Genomic DNA, 20,849 nt, shown 5'->3' with positions numbered 1-20,849 from the left:
GGTTGCTTCCAGAAGGTTCGAAGGGAAAGAAAGAGCGGTTCCTTGGAGCAGGCTGGATAAGATTTGTTCAATATCGGGCATAGCGGGACCGTTATTTCAAGAATTGCAGAGGGAAACTGTGAGTGTTACCAAAGAAGTCTGTGCCATGGAAGTTCGACATAAAAAAACGAGATGCGCTATCTGCTAGGTTATTTTGCTTTACCATTTTCTCCTTTTCTCTTATCACGTTTTAGAAAAGTAGCGATCACGGACAAACCAAAATCAGCGGAGTGCTGGCTTTTTACAAAGGGCCACAGGAGAACATATGAAACAGTGAAGAATAGTATGAATAAGAAAATTGAAAAGGTATTGATGACAGAACAACGTTTTCAGGCAGTGCATTCAAATCATGAATACCGTCTCGTGGGAACTGAGAATTTGAGCAAGCGGGTCCCTACGAAAGCCGCCTGGGCGTTACTGCTGTACTTAGGACGAGATGGCTTGGTTGTTTTACGATACAGCCATGCGTCTTACTCGAAATATTGTCTCGTGAGTTCAGAGGCAGTTTTATTTTATGTTCCCTGCCACAGCACGTACACCAATTCTTGACCCGCCGTGGTTACTCAGTGGCTATGGTGTTGGACTGCTGTGGTCACGGGATCGAATCCCGGTCACGGCGGCCGCATTTAGATGGGGGCGAAATGCGAAAACACCCGCGTACTTAGATTTACGTGCACGTTAAAGCACCCCAGGGGGTCGAAATTTCTGGAGTCCTCCACTACGGCGTGCCTCATAATCATAAAGTGGTTTTGGCACGTAAAACCCCATAATTAATTACACCAATTCTGGCTTTCTTCTTATAATAGTTGGCAACCGTAACAATATTACGCATATATTCCTAAAAAATTCTAATGAATTATTATAATAAATACCATCGAACACATCGCAGAGGTCCTACTCCTCGCGATCCCGAAAAGGCGGGCTATCTCCGGCACCTCAAGGCGCATCCGATTCTTGCCGCTTTCAGAGCGTCACACATTCCTACATTCAGGAGATTCTCGGAGAAATATGACTGTCGTTCTACGCGCAGCAGAAGCGAGCACCTTGAGTTGAAGATATACGCTGAAATATGTCGCGGAATTTTCTCGCCTGATCACAAACACTGAGTCTCATCTCCACCACCAGGTGCCAGCGGCTTGTCCCTGCGTGTGGACAGTTGACGGCATCTTTGTTGACGGCTGCTCATCGCCATCCTGAAGTATGAATGACATCCTCGGGACTCCCGCGTATCACAACGAGGAGAGCAAGAAAGAGTTTCAAAGTGCCAAGGACAAACCCGGCATTCATATCTACAATCCCGTAAGTAGAATTGAAGATATACGACCAGTGCTGCACCAGCACTCAACCTCTAGGGTTGCAACTTGGGGCATGACAAGAAAGAAAGAAAGAAAGAAAGAAAGAAGGAAAGAAAGAATTTGGAGAAGCTAAATTGAATAAATCACATAAAATAATAAACTTCAAACGCTAACAATGAATTGGAGAACAAACAGGTGCAGATCATAGTATAGTTAGAATTAAGAGGAAAGAGTAGGGCAAGTCTTCAGATGCTCAGGGAAGTTAACCGGTGGAATAATTAGAGCATTACAGTGGATTGTCCAGGGAAAAGAAGAGAGAGAGGAAAGTGGAAAGGCAGGGAGGTTAACCAGAGGGGAAGATCCGGTTTGCTACCCTACGCTGGGGAGAGAGGGGAGAGGGAGGTAAAGTGATAACAAAGTAGAGATAAAGAAAGAAAGCAGCACTGACATACAATCACAGTCGGTCACTGTCACCGCATACTGTCACCGCACAGCACAGTAGCACTTGCAGCAACATGAACCATCCGTTCATGCTACAGCCGCTTGTCCAATTCTGTTGTCCTTAAAAACTGCAACAGTGCCCTCGTCGCCCTCTGCTGCGATGGCTTGTGATGACGGCATTTTAAAATAATTTCCTCTCTTAGAGGTCTACCGTCAAAGCGTGCTATCGCGTTTGTGAGTGATCGTCTCTGTAAATTATAGCGAGGACAGTCACAGAGAAGGCGTTGAAGAGTCTCCTCGTCGCCCCAGTCATCACACGAGGCGTCGTCGGCCCATCCGATTCGGAAAGCAAAAGACTTGTTGAACGCCATATTCGACAAAGCAGTGTAGCTTCGCGACGAAATAGTCCAGCTAGAATGCAAAGGCGTAGAGAAGAGTCTAGGTTGTGCAGCCGGTTGTTTTGAAAACCTCCTGCATTCCACAAGGAGAAAGTGATATCACGGCTGAGTATTCGAAGCTTTCTAGCGGCATCTGTCCTTGATAATGGTATCGGCTCCTCTTCGTCGCTTTGCAGAGCCGACCGAGTAGCGTTATCAGCGTGTTCGTTCCCTATGACTCCGCAGTGACTTGGAAGCCACTGAAATGTCACGTGGTGTCCTTTCTCAGTTAAGGTATTAATGAGTTCTCTAATCTCAAATACCAGTTGTTCGTGTGGTCCGCGCCGCAGGGCTGATAGCAGAGATTGCAGTGCAGCCTTCGAGTCACTGAATATTGACCATCTTCGAGGTTGTTCTTGGTTGACAAGACGAAGTGCAGCGCGAAGAGCTGAAAGTTCCGCAGCCGTCGCTAACTAACTGCGGCCGCGCATGACAGGAAGCTGATCAGATTACCGACTACAACAGGACAAGTAGCGGACCAAGTTCCTGAGAACTCCTGCTCCAAAGAAAACCAGAAAAATCGAATTTCTGCAGTCGTGTGGAAGGAATTCACGCGACAAGTCGCTTTATCGCCTTTTATTATTACGTGGACAAATGGTCACCTGAGAAATACCCGAGCACCGACTTCTTCTCTTCTTTCTTTCCTTTTCTTTTGTGATGCTTAAGCAGACACGTGACTGAACGTCGTCATCCGTTCCCCCCCTTTCCACCCATTCCCATACCTGAATTCTCTAAGCCCCTTACCATAGGCCATAGGCCCGTGCAACGAAGATGTCATTCCTTCATTCTTTTCTTTTTTTTTCAGAAAACACCGGTAGAACTGCATCTCCCAGGAGGAATACAAAAGTTCAACGACGTCTTAATGGAATGCACCTTCCGGAAGGATATGAAGACGTATACTGGCAACATTTGTTTCAGTCTTTCTTCTTTCGCTTAATCTACGCGATTTATTTCACCCGCCATGCAAGTTACACGTATAGGCTTTTGTCGGACACTAAAACGGCCTTCTTGCCTTTAGCGAAGTGCTTGGTGCGGCATCCAAAATGCTTTTACTTTACGAACCTGCTGCGTTGTAGAAGGGGTGATATCAGGTTCACCGGCTTCTCACTCTGGATTTAATTTTCGTTCTCGCTGTATATACCAGACGTTATTTTACGATCTTAATTATTACAGTTTCTTCACTCACGTTTGTTTCTTAAAGGACGTGACCGGGCGTATTCTTTCTTATTCAGACATGCCCCTTCTATCACGGAAGAAAAATTGGCAGCAGAAAGAAGGCAGACGATACTTAAAGCCTGCGTCATTCGTTCATCAGTGGTGCCGTCGTTCCTTTTTTGTTTTATCTGATTATCGGTACACTTAACATACGCGTCACTGGCCGTATGCATTGCGTCTGTTGCGGTTTTGCACCGTCAGCGTGCATGAAAATATACTGCAGCAATACAAAGAATTTTCACTGTTTTCACTGTTTCACTGTTCAATGTTTTGATGTGCCTGCATATGTGCACGCAGGAACTATCAAGAATACTAGAGGTGCGGTAACAATATCCATTACTTGTGAACCTGCACTTGGCGAACAATGAGTCACTTCATAAGTTTGCCCAGTGAATGTCAAAACAACAGTAGAAGATAACCCATTATGTGACGACACACTGATATTGCCCCAAAATCTATATCTGCTTTGCAACTCTTTTGTTTCTAAAGCACTTGACTCGTATTAACATTGGAGCACGCGTAGACCCAATTAGTGTCCCAATATGTATTCGATACGTTCTAGAGGTTATTATTTTGACTTGTTCTCGAGCTTTTTGAGGCGTTATCTCGGCTTGTAGAGCTGTAACAGCAGTACTTGAAGTGGGGGTACATCGGAACGTATGCTAGAAGGCATCGGGGTGGCGCCCACTGCGCAGCGTGTCCTTCGAGTACTGGTGGAGTGCGCGGATGGACATGCCGCTGTTGGAGCTGATCACGGAGCAGATCAGGCCGGGGGTCCTGAACCACACGCTGGACGACTACGACATCAGGCGCTACATGATACCCGAGGTCAGCTAAAAGTTCGAGCGGGGCAAGAGGCACGAGCTGCAGTTCCACCTCGGGATGAAGGAAGGATTCCCAGTGTACTCGGTCAGTCGGTCGTCCTGCAGACGTGTGTGTTAGCAGCATGCATGGCTTTGTCAGTCACTGTGGCATACCGACCTGCTCGATTCCCCGCCTCGGCCGTTGCATTCACATACGGGGAGGAATGCGAAAGTTCTCACGCACCGAAAACCAAGATTTCGGCGCATGTCAAAGCACCTGAGGGGGTCAAGATTCAAAAGTCAAATGCAAAGCGGCTCGTATGTCGGTATCTGAGATTCGGGGGCATATCAACATACCTCGGCGGGGGAAGAGGCAAAATTCATCCGAAGCTTCCACTACTAAACACTCCTTTCGCAGTCCCCCTATTTGCTTTGGGACGTTAAAATCAATCAATCAGAATCGTGTTAGAGCAACGATGCAGGTTACTTAGATACAGAACATTCCACTCCTTGGGATGTGAAATTTTGAGTAGCTTATGTTACTCTGGTAGGTATAGTATACCGAAGTAGTACATATTGAGTGGCGTCCTGTTGCTGCGCGCGAAGTCGTTGGTTCGTGTCCCTGCCGCAGCGCTCGTACTTCGATCGACTATATATATAGGACTGCCTGAAAACAATTCAGCGTATAAGGTCAAAATTCTATGCCCATTACTTTCGCATACCACACCCATAACGATCGGGCACAAAATGTATTGCATTAATAAAGGTGCAACCAGGAGAAAAAAATCAATTCTGCCCCAGAAAACTATATGAAAGAAAGACGCGTGAGCACTGTACCAGCTCAATGTTAAAAAAAAAGCAGGCAATCATGTCGGGCATTTATAAGGTGTCTGCACATGCTACACAAGAACATCGCCCATATAAGCGTGATTACAGTTGTTATTGTCTGCTTGCAAGTAGGCATGAGCAATGGTGCCTTCGTAGAACTTTTGCAACCTTATCATCAACGACTGGGTTCCAGCTCATAATATTGCCTAGTTTCGGCAGGCGGAAATTCATCCACAGCAAAATAAGTTCAATTATAACAACGGGCAACCAGCGGAACTGACTTCGCATGTCAACAGAAGCGCCGTAACACGCCGCACAGTGAGCGAAGGAAAGCTTTTTCAATACAGCAAAAACTGTGAGTTCGCGTCAATTAATTCGCCGTTTTTCCGAAAGCACACGTGCCCAACTCTTCACCTGACTGGAAAACGGCGTGCTAGACCGCAGAAGTACCTGCGCTTCTGGCAACGCACATGGCTGTGGACAGAGTTGAACTATGGTTAGACTATGCATACTTCGGCCCTATATAAGCAAGCGTTGATGCAGGCGCGCGTTTATTACTGGTCAAAGCGTCGTATCATTTTTCGTGTGATTCCTACCGGCCGTCGTAGGCACATTTCCGTTGCACGCTCAAGACTGCTGTAGCGCCCTCTGGCCAGCGCTGGTTCGCCATACCCGACCCACCCAACCCAAACCACTTTGCTTATAAGAACGGTAACGTGCCACTCCTAAAAAAAAGATTTTCTCTTTATAACATACTGCTTTTTTTTTTTGCAGGGCAGTATACCGAGGAATTGTATTTTTTAGTAATGCTTTTTATTATAATGTGAGGAATTAGCGTCGTTACAGGGGAATTTAGCCGCTCCACCACGAGGCGACGATACCGCGAGCTCTCATTTTAGGTATTCCCGCAATGACGCAAGCAGTGACGCAAGTACTATGTGCGGTCAATGACTGAACTGCGGCGAGTAACGACGGAAAGTCAAAACTCCGCGCACCGGAATCGAATCGGCGAATTTACGATTCGAGTTTAACAGTGAGTTTGGTCCCAGTGAGGCCGTTCGTCCGCATCTATCGAACGGACGCGTCGGTTCCATGGGCAGGCTTATAATTTCACTCAGGGGTATACTTGTCACTGGGCTGTTTGTTACACATTCACTGGAACCCGTGCGCAGAAAGAGGACGGCGAAGCAGCAGCTCGTCCAGTCCTCTTTCTTCGTCCGTGTTCCAGGCTGCACTCCGCCATGTACTTACTGATCATAACTTCACGTTTTATTTTTGCGGCTTCTTGCATAGATAATTAAAGTTAGAGGCAATTATTTGTCGTTTCAACACGCGCCGTTGTCGCGAACGCAAAGCGGAGTCTAATAACTTCGGGGCTAAATTACAATCGGCACTTTAGTTTCACCGCGAATAATTGTTATCTGCATAGAAATGCCTCCATAATTGACAGCTTCCATAGACTCACATGTACTTAAAACTAATCATGGAATTCAAAGCATGTATTGGGCCAATAAAAAGAAAGATAGTACCATTCGTGCATCATGTGGCAGTTAGGCGCGTATATTCTATTTACTAGACATATATTAAAAAAAAAACAAAGCCGTCCCATAAAACTTGGATATCATTTCAAGCGCTAAGCAACGCGAACACAAGCAAGACACATACAGACAGGACGGGCCCTAGACATCAACTGAATGTTTAATAATTTATTTCTCTATGGTTTAATGACGAAAAAACAGCAACATACGCACTTGCGCAGAAACCTTCAAATAACTCTGAAGGATTCCTGTGCCGCTTTATATACTCTTTCTTTTGCATGAAATTCCAGTGAATGCGTACTCACACATTTAGCCGCTTCGTTGCTAATGCACAAGGCCTCGAAGATTTTCCTAGCTTGCTGAATCGCAAAGCTGCGCAGGACACAAATGCCCTGAAAGTCTGGCATGCATGCACGAGCACCGCCGGCGGTGATTGGCCAAATATCCCCACCCTCCGCCAATGACTTAACAGCATTAGACACAAATTGATAAGTACGTGAGGACACCTTCACTGGCCTTGCATGCACAAGAAAAAGAGTATCTCAAGCGGCACACAAATTATTTAGAGTGACAAGTGCGCCTTGTTGCGTACTTCAGGGTAGCGTATCGTACTGCTGCAGAGAAGTAGCGCCGCCTGCCTATCGAAGCTCGACCGACGTTACTTATTGGGTAGCGTGGCATTGTCGGCGGGCTGCAAGCATCCGGTAGACCATGGCGACCAAGCAAGGGCGAGACGATTTCTAGTGCGAAACTTGCACGATTTATTCAAACGTAGATTAACGAAAATGAGAAGAGCATGAAGTGATCAAAAGTAGATTTCGGAGCCCCTTAAATAGGCTCTCTACAATGGTGGGCGGGATCTTGCTTCCGTCGATGTCACGTGACCGGCACAGAAAGAGGGCCCCTCCTCCTCTGGTTATACCGAGTCTACTTCAAGGAGGAGGTCGTCCCGCCTGCTGGAATTGTAGACGCCTGTCCGTCTCTTCTGCGCGTTGCGGGTTCGTGGAAGTTTTCCTGTAGTTTGTTCTAGGAAAGGGTATCTCTACACTCGCACACACACACACACACGCACACACACACACACACATATAAAAGAGGCCTGTACACTGCGGGGCTTCCACCAGACCGGCAGACACTCGAAATGGTCATGGCGAATTAGGAAGACACGGTTCATTTCGACAGGCCTGGTGGAAGAAGGTCGGGTGAGAGAAAGTTCTTTCTGCACGTGGTGCGGGCCGCCAACCATTGCAGGAGAAGTTCCGCCTCACTTCGACGAACAAGGTCACATGAGAGAAAGTTCTTTCTGCCCGTGGTGCGTGAAGCCAAGCAATGCAGGAGAAGTCACGCCTTATTTCGACGAAAATAGTCGGATGAAATTCCTTTTTGCACGTGGTGCCAGACGCCAACCCTAACAGCCTTCTTTTTTTGTAGGTTTATGGACAAGTATGTATGTCGCTATTTTTTCGTAATTAAGCTCTCAGTTTATATCTAGCGGCCGTCTTGTCTACATGTCTCTTCCTTGTGTTTGCGTTCCTTAGCGCTTATGATGTCCGCGTTCAGTTATTACTAACTTTCCCAAACTTCTGCGTTGAATACTACCATAGAAGTCATCCTTTTTAAGCTCGCAGCAATTTGGAGGTGCGGGTTTATGTCTTTTGTTCCTGAAATTAACATGTTCAAATAGTTATTATGGTGAAAGTAATTACCTCGATATCAACACTGCTGCGTTTCTCTTTGTTCGTAAAGTGCAGCAGATGAGGTAGGCTCGTGTAAATGTGTAACTATATCATCTGTGATAATGCGCTGGCGCCTTCTGTTTAGGGAGCGCATTTCGATTCATGGACGTAACCTTGACACGGCCTGCTGTTCATTTACGTGCACCCAAACATTGCTGTAGCCGAACTGCGAGGTTTTGACACCACATATGTGTACTTAACTCTGCATGCAATATGGCACGTGCTCTAAAGAAATGGGCTCGCTCTTAGCGCAACTCTGATCCCTGTAACTATGTGACTTACGAAAAGTGAAGAAGCTGCAGTGGTAAAAGTCAAGTATTATAGTCGGATTTTGTGTTCATTGAAGGCTCAGTCTACCATACTTTGGCGTGGCTCTAAGACTCTTGTGCAAAGAGCCAGTTCTCGACAGTAGGCTTCAATAGATTTTGACGGTCGACCTAAGCACATTGAGGTCAATATTGAGTGATTTTTTATCGTTGTATATATCCACTTTTTCACATAATAATAAAAACAGAGAACAGCAAGAACGATGTTATTGACGAACAACCAGAGCAACAGAGATTCACTCGGCAGGGTAAATCAATATTAGCAACAAGAGGGGCGTTGGCCCGGCTTCTCTGGCGTTTCTACAAACTTATGAACGCAGTCAAGGGCTCCTTCCTCGACATCCATTCAAGTAAATACTGCTTTGCGCTCAAAAGTCCTACAGATTGTGACATACCTCTACTCTGAAATGAACAGGTGATGTGGCACGCCAGGGTCACAACAGCAAACTGCCATTTGTGGCGCCGCACGCAGTGGAGATTAGTCAACACCCCAGCGTCAAATTGCTGTACATCTCGGTCATCTGCAGACAAGATTCTAATTGTGATCCAACGTTATGCTTCTGCCAATCCTCTGCTGGAAACATTGTGGTTATGAAAAAACCTTGAGAAGTACTGTCGTCATTGCAGCAAAAGAAGATTGATGAAATTGAAAAATATAATTGCTGAAGCTACTTTCTTTCGGCCTCAGTTCAAGTAAGACATGATTGCCACCGGTTTACTACGGCTGTTTTAACGCCAAACGTGCATTTGTTTTCTTATTACTCACCTTTCCTTTCATGCGTCCAGATGCTTCCAACGTCTCCCGTAGCTTCGCGCCTTCACCACTTGTCAAAAAAGTTCTTAGAACGCTTTCTTGTTAGCAATCAAAGGGTGTTTCTTCAGGACACATATTTATGTCAAGAGGTCGGTGAACCTAATAAGAGCCCCCTTTGGACATCCAAGCAAGGTATTAGGTTACCTTGCCTGGAACAGGCAATACACATTACATTGAAGACACGTTCTTTAGTTGCATTATCAGCATAAAGAAAAATACACAGGAATATTGTGCCCATGAATCATGCGCAAGATTCATGGGCATATGCAAAAAGTGCTATTTTTACCGATAGTCTGTGTTATGATACTGACAAGGACACGTAACCTTAGAAACAACACAGCGAAAAAAAATAATCCTTTAAGCGAAGTTACATAGTGAGGATACAATTCTGTTTCCGAAATAAACGGGCTGAAGCATGGAAGGTCTACCCCACGGTTAAACAGTACATTTAACAATACTCGATGATGCAGTTTGATTACTTGTATTCTTGTAGGTTTTAGTGGTGATGGATGGCTAAAGTTTTTCAGTCTCAACGAAGCTCATTGTAAAGCGAAGCCACAGGTTGCTGTAATCGAAATAATATTGAGGCGTTTACCTGTTTCGTCACCGGTGCGTCAACACGAATCGCGACCCATGCGCCGCTTTTCTGCCCTCTCGTACGACTACAGATTCTTCGTGAACAGCGTGCAAATGAAGAACAGTCATTGAGGAGATAGAGAAAGAATGAAGATGAGAATCTGAAACTGTACTGACTGAATAGCGAATGATTTGGAATGACATTAATTGCAGTAGACAGCGTAGAATTCACGGCGAACCAGCTTTTGCACTTCTTGAGTGGCGCGATCTAGAAGGCAATAGAAAAAACGACGCTCGGCTTGCAACGGGTGGCGTCAAGCAAACAGCATTAGCCTCGTTAGTACGGCGCTACGTGGCGATTGCTAGTCGTGTTTTCTTGTTGCAAACAGCTTCGTGGAACTGACACGTGGTTTCGTTGACTCGAGTCCTACTTTTGCTAGCTTTACGGAGGTGAACGGTGTAGCGTTCAGTCTCATCTCCTAAATATTCATTCAGTACACACCATTCTTTGTGCTTGTTAACAGTTTTCATGTTGACGCTTCGCGCACATCACGCGTTGAAGGTTCAAGCAAACGCCACCCGATCACCCGTGAACACATATGTTTAAAGTGCTACCTCGTTTAAGAACCCGAAACGTTTCAGCGTCGTGTACGAGTGGTGGTGGAGTAAGAGGATGGACTTCCCGCTGTTCGAAGTGACGAGTGAACAGTACACGGAGAACAAGCTCCAGTACTACATCGAGGACTACAACACCAAATCCAAGGACGTAGACAACAGGGACTTCTACTACGTCCTTGGGCAGGAAACGCGCACCAAATTCAATTACCACGTCAAGGACCGCTACCTCGTGGTCAGTACACGATATATGTTACGTTGTTTAGAGGGGAAACGCTCGCTCTTCCACGTGTGGTGTCCGATAGGCTGTACTTTCATCCGAGGGAGATGCGTTTGTGCCACAAAGTCAGTTGTTTTGCTGCATGGTAATGACTAGAAGGCAGCACGAATCGGCTGGCAGCTTTTCATTCTAATGGGCGCAAGACTACACGAATTGTGCAATGCTCAAATTATTCAGCTCAAAATAAAGGGCACTGAAGGAATACTCGTAATCAAACGAGGCTAACAGGCGATTCCTTTAGACACTGTCGAACATTTCCATTCTGCTAAAATATTGTATTTTTTTCTTTAATACTTATGGGCTTCCACGCGGAATAATACGGTAGTTAAACGAAATAATACAGGCTTGCATCGGGCACATTTTATGAACAAATAAACAGTTGTCAAGGTATTCTGCACGAGTAAGTGCTTACCTTATGTGTGATTCTTATCTTTGAGAGATCTAGCACTTAAAAACTGCGGTGTCAAAGTGGATGTCTGGTATCTTGTAAACGGCGGCCGATTGAGCGTGCTTTATGTTTTAAGTCAAATGTAGTCTTGTTACGGCAGTAAGTAGGGATATTGTGGCGAAGTTTAATTAGCCAAAGTTCACAATCTGCTTGTCTTGTGGGATGAAGACCCACTGCCCCCACGTGGCGGCGCCAAATGTAGTTGGGACCAGCGGACGATCGCAAGAGGTGCTTGATGGCAGCTGTCGATGCGGAAGACGTAGAATATGGGCAGCAAGATGATGAGGCGAGCGAGTTGTTTAGGATTCGTTTGTAACGTGTAGTGCAGCGTGAACGAACATGGGCGAAATGCGTCGGCGTGTCACCGTTTTTCCCGCTGTTCATTCCTGTCGCGTTAGGCGTTTAATATGGGCAGCTGTCCATAAATTTCCGACGGATGGTCTGTGATGAGACACATTTGACCGTGTAATTAAGTGTCACCTACGGAATTGGCCTCTGTCACGCCACATTCTCCTGGACGGTGCGGACATCTGGGATGTTAGAATCACACGGTGAAATAAGAAATTTTGTGATGAGGCGGAGCGTCTTCTTACGTTAGGGGTAGTCACCCGGGCGGTAGCATAAGTATGCGGCGTGCAGGGCCGACTTCTATATACGCAGAAATGCTGTCACAAAAAATTTGACATACCGGAACAGATCGGGTGCCTGCGTGCGGCCATGCGGCAAATTTCGACGGCCAAAAAATAGGCATTATAATTTTTGGATCTCCTTAGTAGCCGAAGTGAAGTCTGTCCGTATTAACGCAGCAGCAGCAGGCGGGGTTCGCTTAGCATGCTTAGCCGGCAATTGTTCCACCTGAGCTTCTCATAAATTTTTCATAAGGATGTATCAACAGATTTTTAGAAACTACCATCTTCAGTCCCGTTTGATATGTCATTTTTGTCCGCTTTAGATGCGCTAACTTCTAATTTCATTATTTTTGAGATGTCAAGACTGTGCGCCCACTTCTATAAATATACTTAATATTCCCCACTAACTATGGTCAGCGCATTCAGCATTTCCATTCAAATGAACGAATTGGATTCGAGTGGGTGTAGTGGCTGCAAAAGGACATCATTTTGTCCGTTTCACCAGTGATTGAACAGTGAAGACCTTCCATGAAGATTTTTTTCACAGGAATGCCTGTATTCACAAACCTTCTCTTAAGTACGTTAGGTGTACGATTGACTACCGCCGCGGCGGTCGCCACGCTGTCATGTCAGTCGCTGCCTTTAGTGGTGGGCACCCGAACACTTAGCGATTCTCTTACGCTCGCGAGAGCAACAAACTTCAAAAGGACAGGCTGTTGATAGGTGAGTTGGTGCTCTTATTGTGTTATATAGTATTGCATCCCATAATTTAGTACCAACTAGCTAAATAGTATGTCCTCTGGAACTGGTTCTAGTTCGACGGGCCTTATCACTAAACATATTTACACCCTTAAGGATGTTTTCTTGTCGCACTGGTAACACCCTTACCATTAGGGCCTTGCAGAAATTTATAGAGGACAACGGAGCTCTGACTAGAAGTGCGATGGCAAAAGACGTGGTTGAAAACTATGTAATCATTCTCACAGGCTTGGGCGTATAGAAATATCCTACAGGAGAGTTACATATTTCTCCCTCCCTGTGAGATTCTCTTGTCTGATGTTTCTGTGTGCCGAAGGCTGCCAGAATGAATACATAGTTTTAAACTACGTGCTTGTCATCGCAAGTCTAGTTAGAGCTCCGTTGTTGGGCTCTAAAAATTTTCGTGAGGCCATAACGGTCAGTGTGTTACCAGTGCGACAAGAAAACGCTCTTAAAGATGTGGACATTTTTACAATATACCGACAGCTCTTTCTATTGATCAAAGAATTCTCATCTCGTTTGCCGCCCTCGGTGTGCTGCCCTCCCGTTCGCTATCCTTTATTCGCACCCGAACCAGACTGCACCCGCCATGTGCTGCTGCTGTCTGGTGGGTTTTTGCCTCTGTTTGTTCATGAAAGGAGGGTGCGAAATGTTTTCGCCTTCTCGGTCGTCTTGAGTGTGCGGTTTGCACTACACGTCACGTGAGAGATGTTTTGTGGGTACGACGCCAGATTCCAACACAATTTTATTCTGGTGCCGCTGAGTACAAAGGTAGTGAGGCAGTTTATGACAGTCTGGTATAAGCTGTGCCATTTTATCGTAGTATTCCGCATGGAAGGCAAAAACGTGTAGGTTACTGTGTACGTTATTGTTTTTTTTTGTTATTGCTGAGGAACAGTTATGACATTGGCGTCACGTTGGTTGAAATTAACTCGTCCTTAGTGGTTAGTCATCCTACTTCTTTCCTCGCAACCTAATTAGTTACTGTATCTCTAGGTAAGAATCGACGGCAGGTATTCTCTGCTTGAGCCGCTCGAAAGGTACGCTGATGCCTCACCCTACGACCGCTTCTACATAAAGGGTGACCTCGACATAAAATCGATCAGAATTCCTTACGAAGACCCTCTGGTAAGTATAACGGAACCTCAGTACTATTTTCCACATGTTTGACTGCTTTCTGTGCTTTTGTTGGAGATCTTTGTAACTGTATCGCAAATAATGAAACGCTCTGATGTTTATTCACTTTTGCTGCGAACGATTGTATAGATGACACGTGGTCGATAATGTTTATTTCCGTTTCAGGCGCCTTAATCTGATCGAATCAATACAACAGATACGAGGAACACTCAAGCATTTTTGTTTGTGAGAATTGTTTGCTACTGGCCTGCACCTTCGCTAATGTCATGTGCGCTATCTTGTCTTGACCAGTCGATGATGAAAGAATGATTAAAACAAAGATGAGGGGTGGTATGGTGTGACGCGACAAATGAGACCCAAGGTGGCACACCACGTTGGGTTAATTATGGCTTGCGGGTGGGCTTGATGAGAACAAAAAAACAATTTTGATTGGCAGGTTATTTGGAATGGCATTGCTCCGCGTCTTTCTCTCACGGTGTTTTTGGGGAAAGAAGAAAGCAGAGAGTTTAGTGTTATGTGCAGTGCAGTACTCATTTAAGCATTCCACCACTATGTGCGTTGTAGACTATAACAGGAAAAAGTTGTATGCGTGTTCATCTGATGAGGACATGTAAGCCTCGACGAACACTGCGCTTCTAGAGAGCATACCTCAACAGCGCGGATGTTTAAAAAAAACACAGCGCGGAATATAAAATGTACGTTAGAATCGAAAATGTCAAGTGATGAAAATGTGGCAATGGCGGGGAAGTGAGCTTCTTTCCAGGTTAACAAATATGGTTGTGACGTTGCGGACTTTTGCGTGAAAAGCTCGTCAGGCTTGTCAAAAGAAAGCAAGAGACATCATTTGAATACACTGATATTTTAAACCTACTCTTCTTCTAAATAATCAAGATTTAAGCAGTAATCAGATTAGGCCCTAGCTGTATCTCTGCATCCGGTTGACGGGATTCCATAATGAGCTGGTGCATGGCATAAACTAACGATGACCAGACTGTTGGGCGGAGCTACACACGTCTGTGTCATTACCCCAGCCCTACGTGTCCGCGTTGTTTGCGAATACGCTTTTTGATTCTCGCACATTTCTTCGCAGCCGGTGCCTCTGTCCCTGCCTCTCACCTCAGCGGGAATACTGAAAGGTGACCTTTACGAGATAAAAGGGAAGAATCCAAGGAACGCCGAAGAGTTGAGTACACTGACAACATAATACACGGTGGCTGCCACAAGGAGCTGTTAGCCCCCGTTACCCCGTTTCGAGATCCTCTTCTTTTTCTTTCTTTTTTTTCTTGTGACATATTACTTAGTCTTTTTCTGGTGCTTGGATGGTTTGAGATAGGTTCTAAGCATGTGAGACGTACCTGCTAGCTGCAGCTAGTAGACAATATACACTAGCTGGCAGGCATGTAATCGGATTTTGGCTGCGTGGTCTGTGCACACGATAAGCATACAGCGTACACAATAACTTACTGCGTTCTCACTTAGTCCGGTCTGAGGCTTTGCGAATGATAAATCGCTTTTCTATATGGTCAAAAGTCAATAGGTCGCCAAACGAACTGAAAGCGATGCAGAACAGAAGTCACGCGTCTGCACCCCTCTGTTGAGGCATGATTTAGACATTAGTGTGGTTATTCCAAAACATCACATACGTGAATTCGCAACGCCCGCGACCTGTAGGTGGCACGCGTTGTGAACCATGATGGCTGTTCGGAGGAGGACCACGAGTGAGGATGAGGGCACGGGAATGTTTTGTATAGCACGCTGTGACGAATTTGCGGCAGCATGCCGCTTTCACTGTGTGACATTATGAGCTTTTTCGAAACGGAACTGCGGTCATATACCTAATTAAAAGTGAAAAATCTGAGGACACGTAAGCACTTATGAGTTGTGAACGCGCAAGCATTATAGTCTAATTGAATGCCGCTGAGTGTTCCTTAGAGTTATGAACTCCTCGCGGGCAAGCGAGCGCGTTGAAGCGCTCGGTGCGTTTTGATTTGGCCTTAGCGAGGCGCAGTTAAAACGCAAGCGACAGCTTACGTGGATAACGCTGGCTTCCGAGAGCGAAGGCGACATGGCGTCGCGGCGATGCCCTCTCCCCTCGCACAACACCTGGTTCGCTATCGCGGCCAGCGGGGTCTCCCTCTCGCCTGCTCTGCTCTACGTCGAGGCACACTGGGGACGTCGCGTAGCAGCTTACGGCAATGCAATTTTAGGCGCCGTTCCGCTGCTACAGACGACAGACGCCGTCTTTTTTCGCTCACTGGGTCATTTGACGCTTTCACATCAATAAGTACAAAAATAAATACTGGCTAACACATTTGCTACTAGTGGTGTACATGACGGCACCACGGGAGGATTTTAAGGGCAGTGGCTTAATAGCCACCGTCCGTGCCCTACTTCGCGCTTTGTAACTCAGAGAAAAATAAAGGCTGTAAGCTGTAATATGTGACAAGTAATAGCGTTTCATCTCTCAGCTATTTCAAACGCCCTTTAAGCATGAAGCGGTTATTCAAACCCTTGCATATGTGAGCTTTATGAACATTACGCAGGTGAGGAAATTCATTAGCCGGTGTCCTCAGTAATCTTTATTATCTGAACAATCGTTATTTCACATACTTCATTATTGTATGCTTCCACTCCGGGCAAATGTAGTGCAACTCACTCACAATCTGACAAATACTAATTTAAAAAAAGAACTGCAGTGTATTGGGAGACATAGTGCTTCGAGTTCATGCAAGGCTATTAGGAAACAAGCAGTTTTAAACTTAATGCATGCAACTTTTCGTATGCCGCATGAATTAGAATGCGTTGAGCATCTGCTAACATATATAAGCCTATTAAGCACACTAGAAAAAATTTATTCGCTTAGTTTGACTGCCCAGGATCATACAACCGGTGCGCCGACAAACGCAAGAAGCAAAAAATAAGCTAAAGGAAGTGCAGACACAGCCCCGTGCGCCCGCGTCTGTCTATTTATACTCTCTGTTCAGTTCGAGCTGCAATATGGTTCTCAAAGAAAAAGCCCGCCGCCACTTCCTGGAACGGTCTATAATCCGCCTTAAGCTTTGCTCTCCATAGCATCCCGACCTATTTCTCTGCGGATTTTGCCAGAAAGAAGACTGATATCGCTCTGGAAAACTCGGTTTGTGCACTGAGGCTCGCAGTACATGCTCTTACTACTGTACTTCTTGACCGTCGCACGCGCGAGAGAGGTAAACAAAGACATGTGCCTGCACGGCAGGCGTTGGCACAGCCCGGTGAGAACGTGGCCATGCCGTGTTGTCGTCGGCTCGTCCTCCTCGAGCCGTTTCTCTCCCTCATCACTACAGCGTGCTATTGCCTACTGGCATTGCGAATATGCTCAGCAAGTCACTTCAAAACTACTGTTCGAATGCACGAACACAGAACCCCATATTCTCGGGACAGATGTACGCACCTTGCGCTGAAGCTTTCCGCAGTCGACAGAAGATCTAGGACACGTACCCTTGCGCATGGTGGAATTTAGAACGACGCATCACATTGCCTTTGCTCATGCAGACGGTCAGGTCTCCACGGTGACCGGCGCGCTGACTGCAGCACGCGGATTCCGGATGATGGTCATTGCAGGGCGTCACTGAACTTTCCGAACGATGCGGGATTACATTCATTTTTATAATTTCATTTTTTTACTATGCGTTAAGGCTGCCCACCTTGAAATAAAAGAAAGATGAGAAAGAAGCGATTCACATTCGCGATTGCAACTGCGATTGCTTATCGCAAGGCAAGAGTGCCGTACACCGGCAAGTTTCCAGATACGGGCTAAATGCGACGACTTGGCATGGCTGCTATCGAGCGCTGAAGCACGAACATTTCCAAGCTTCGATTTAAATAGTACTTGGTGTTGGGCTAGTTGGTGCCAAAGACTGAATGGTCCATTCCTTATGTCCTCCCCTCTCTATGATCTTCTTTTTGGGGCTAAATTCATTATTTTTAGACTTCTATCTTCTCGAGTAAAACTCAGACAAGCTGTGAAACATGGGCGCATCTCTTGTCGTTTCGCACCGCTGCATTTACTTCGCAGCCTAGCGTTTATCACTGTGTACGTCATAAGCATCACCCAGCACTTGGAGTAGCATGTCAGGTCATCAGTCAGGCTAACATCTCCAGCATATTATTAAAGCTTGTATCTCCCTCTGTCTGGCGGCTTGTGGCAGCGACAATGGTTTTCACAGTGCTTGCGTCAGATAGCTGGTCTGGAGTACATATATAACAATACCGTAGTCTCGGAAACTGCATGATGCATGGCGCAAACACCGAAGAGAAAATCTTTGACGCAATAACGCCGTAATGGCTAACCTAGTTTCGGCAACGACCATACTTTCGGAACTTTTGCTTGCTGAAAACAGCTCGGCGATGACAGACGAGAAGCGAGGTAAACACGGGCATTGCGCTTTGCTTTGCAACCCGCTTTTGTTAACGCTGTTTTTGACAAATGGGTTGAGAACTTGGACTTTAAGCCGCAGGCCGGCTCAATTGTACTTCGAGCTTCCATCGTGTGCAGGCATTAATGTATGAAGTTTCGACAAACTCAGCGCTTTTCACGGAATTGAGCACCAGTCGCTATAAAACCTGGTTGATGTGTGTTAGTAAAGGGCTGCACAAGCAAATTTTTTAATCGCACAGTGTTGCAAGGACGCTGCTTTCAAGGCGCCTCAGAAGTAGCAGTTCGTCGACCCAATCGCGCCGAACAGCATTATGAAAAGAAGAGCAAAAGAAATATCGGTTCGATGCACGGTCCGTTGCATGAATGCATTAGTGCGTTCAGTCAAGTTGAGCGTAACTATTTCAAGACCTGGGGATGTGTGTTTACCACAGCCGCGCAGCTAAGCTGTTAAGGCTATGGGCTCTACCAATGTGCACGTGTAGAACAATTTTATTTCACACACACTCATGCAATGATCAACAATGCACTTTGAGGAAAGTTTGAACTCTTCGGGGCTTATCTTGTCCCCAGATAATATTCGTCGTTTATCTTGCGTACCTTTAATTTCTTTAGCGCTGCAGGCCCGGCAATTCAGGTCACGAGCGGCATTCGCGTTATCAGCGTGGCATAGCATTATTGACAGGAAAGTAAAGATCACAGAGTTTTCAAGAAAGATAGCACAAGCAGGACAGATGACACGATTGTCATGTGGGAACAAGCTCCGCAGGGAGTAAGCGTTTTTAAAGTGCGGTCGAACAAGAAATGCTTGAGGACGGAGCAAACGTTTCGTCAAAGCGAACTTGTCTGACCCGTGCTTCAGTAACGCGAGGCACTTTCTATCACGATTGCCAGCAGCTCTTTGCAAGCTGCTGAGGGAGCCAAATGAAATGGAAAAATTCGATCCTAATCAAACTTGATTGCGATCAAAAGCGCCTCCCCCCCCGGTGACTGGAATATTAAAATAAATTGGCTTTATGCACAAGCCATCTTCTGTACGATACTGTTGATCACCTCAAGTGTCCATCTTCCTATGGAAATCTGTCTTTGTTTGGACGAACCCCGACTCAGTTTCATTGCGTTGTCTATCCTACGCCAGGTTTCGGCTCGTGTTCGGTGACCAGTCGCTGCAGGTTCCTCTCGGCGCCGAGCACGAGGAGTTCACCCTGGAAGTTAAGGGCGAAGAAGATGGTCTTTGCACGGCAAAACTTAACGGTGTCGAACTGCCGGGCGTCGTCAGCAAGGGTCCCTTCCTCGCAGACAGAATGGTCTTGGAGGGCGACGTGGACTTCCACTGGGTCATCATTGTAAGGAACCTTCGCGAAGCTTGCTTTGAAACCTGTCTGCTGGCTTTTGAGCTCTGGTAAAAGGTACCTGAATGCCGCGAAATATCATGTTTTCGTTGCGATCAAAAGATCGATGGCGCATAAGAGCGAGGCTATGAGATTCTACGTTTTCCCACTATGTTTTGTATGACAACAAGCTTCACGGTATAACTCGTGGCCGTTTTCTCCGTGGACTTGTAAATATTTTGAAACCAATTGTAGTGACACTTGGGAATGTTGTTTCTATTTTGTCAGTATCGAGAGCTTCTACGCATACGCCCAACCTATATGTCTGGATTTTTCAAGCGATGGAAGCGTGAAAAAGCAAATTATATTGAAATAAAAACTGCGGGAATACTCAAGGTTTGTTCAATCTTCTAACGATTCGAAGTTTCAATTAATCTGACCTCGCTCAGCCTCGGAAAGCCTCGGAATTAGCTAAGGTTGTAGAACGACCACACCGGAAAGGCATTGGTCCCGGGCTTGATGCCCGGAGGAAGTTTTTGTAACTGCAAAGTGGAGTTCTCGGACACATCGAAATGGGTCCCATTGTAGCATCTTACAGCACTCATGATGATGTACATTTTTCCTTGCTTGAAACTTCCTGCGCCTTGCTTTTAAATAAATATGTCTTTCAACAGACCAAACCTGGCGGGCCTGAAGCAGCGATCGAAGACAGCAAAGAAAAGGATCCAGCAAAGGAGGAAACCAAGGAGAAAGATGAAGACTCTAAGGCCTAACATGACAGTTGCGGCTTCAGCAAGGCCTATCCGCCTCAATAAAAATAAACTGGGGTTGGAATCAACGAACTGTCTAAATCGTTAAAATGAACGCGACATTTGCATTTGTTTCGAGAATATTATGCGCTTCAGCTGATGAAAACTGTAGCTTTGCGAGAGCAAGAGAGAGGCAATAAAACAAAAACAGGGGGATTAACCAGACGGGGCCCGGTTGGCTACCCGTCGCTGCGGAAGAGGGAAAGGGCACTAAAAGATGAGTAGAAGTTTTGAGGCAGAGATGACGGGCTCCGGACTGTGCCCAATGTTATTTATCGCGCGTGTCCCGGGGAAACAACAATGCGACGTTCGGCATGACCTGAGGTTAAAATCGACGGCTGAACCACGAAGCGATTTGTAGACGCATCCACTCTGAAAC

At 46.0% G+C, this 20,849-nt stretch overlaps 1 protein-coding gene across 3 annotated transcripts; it reads left to right on the top strand.

Moving 5' to 3' along the window:
* Nucleotides 1-8: 8 nt before the first annotated feature.
* On the top strand, nucleotides 9-20,499 carry LOC126521361 (uncharacterized). Of its 3 annotated transcripts, none has more exons than XM_055065926.2 (8): nucleotides 9-118; nucleotides 1,165-1,338; nucleotides 3,018-3,106; nucleotides 10,691-10,898; nucleotides 13,776-13,907; nucleotides 15,007-15,098; nucleotides 19,469-19,676; nucleotides 20,336-20,499. In XM_055065926.2, exons 2-8 carry the CDS (start codon nucleotides 1,240-1,242, stop codon nucleotides 20,432-20,434), a joined length of 927 nt encoding a protein of 308 aa, XP_054921901.1. In that variant the 5' UTR covers nucleotides 9-118; nucleotides 1,165-1,239; the 3' UTR covers nucleotides 20,435-20,499. The 3 variants fall into 3 exon arrangements, with proteins under 3 accessions (XP_054921901.1, XP_054921903.1, XP_054921902.1); XM_055065927.2 differs by having other exon boundaries at nucleotides 116-187; XM_055065928.2 differs by lacking the exon at nucleotides 13,776-13,907.
* The last annotated feature ends 350 nt before the right edge of the window (nucleotides 20,500-20,849 follow it).

This window comes from Dermacentor andersoni, chromosome 6 (genome assembly GCF_023375885.2).
Source record: "Dermacentor andersoni chromosome 6, qqDerAnde1_hic_scaffold, whole genome shotgun sequence".
Classification (NCBI taxonomy): domain Eukaryota; kingdom Metazoa; phylum Arthropoda; class Arachnida; order Ixodida; family Ixodidae; genus Dermacentor; species Dermacentor andersoni.
Note: the sequence above shows the minus strand (reverse complement) of the source record. Positions and strands in the feature narration are given on the sequence as shown.

Coding starts and splice junctions, on each gene's coding strand:
- LOC126521361 (XM_055065926.2), top strand. CDS start 1,240: ATGAATGACATCCTCGGGACTCCCGCGTATCACAACGAGGAGAGCAAG. Junction 1,339..3,017: donor GCATTCATATCTACAATCCC/GTAAGTAGAATT, acceptor TTTTTTTTTCAG/AAAACACCGGTAGAACTGCA. Junction 15,099..19,468: donor AATCCAAGGAACGCCGAAGA/GTTGAGTACACT, acceptor ATCCTACGCCAG/GTTTCGGCTCGTGTTCGGTG.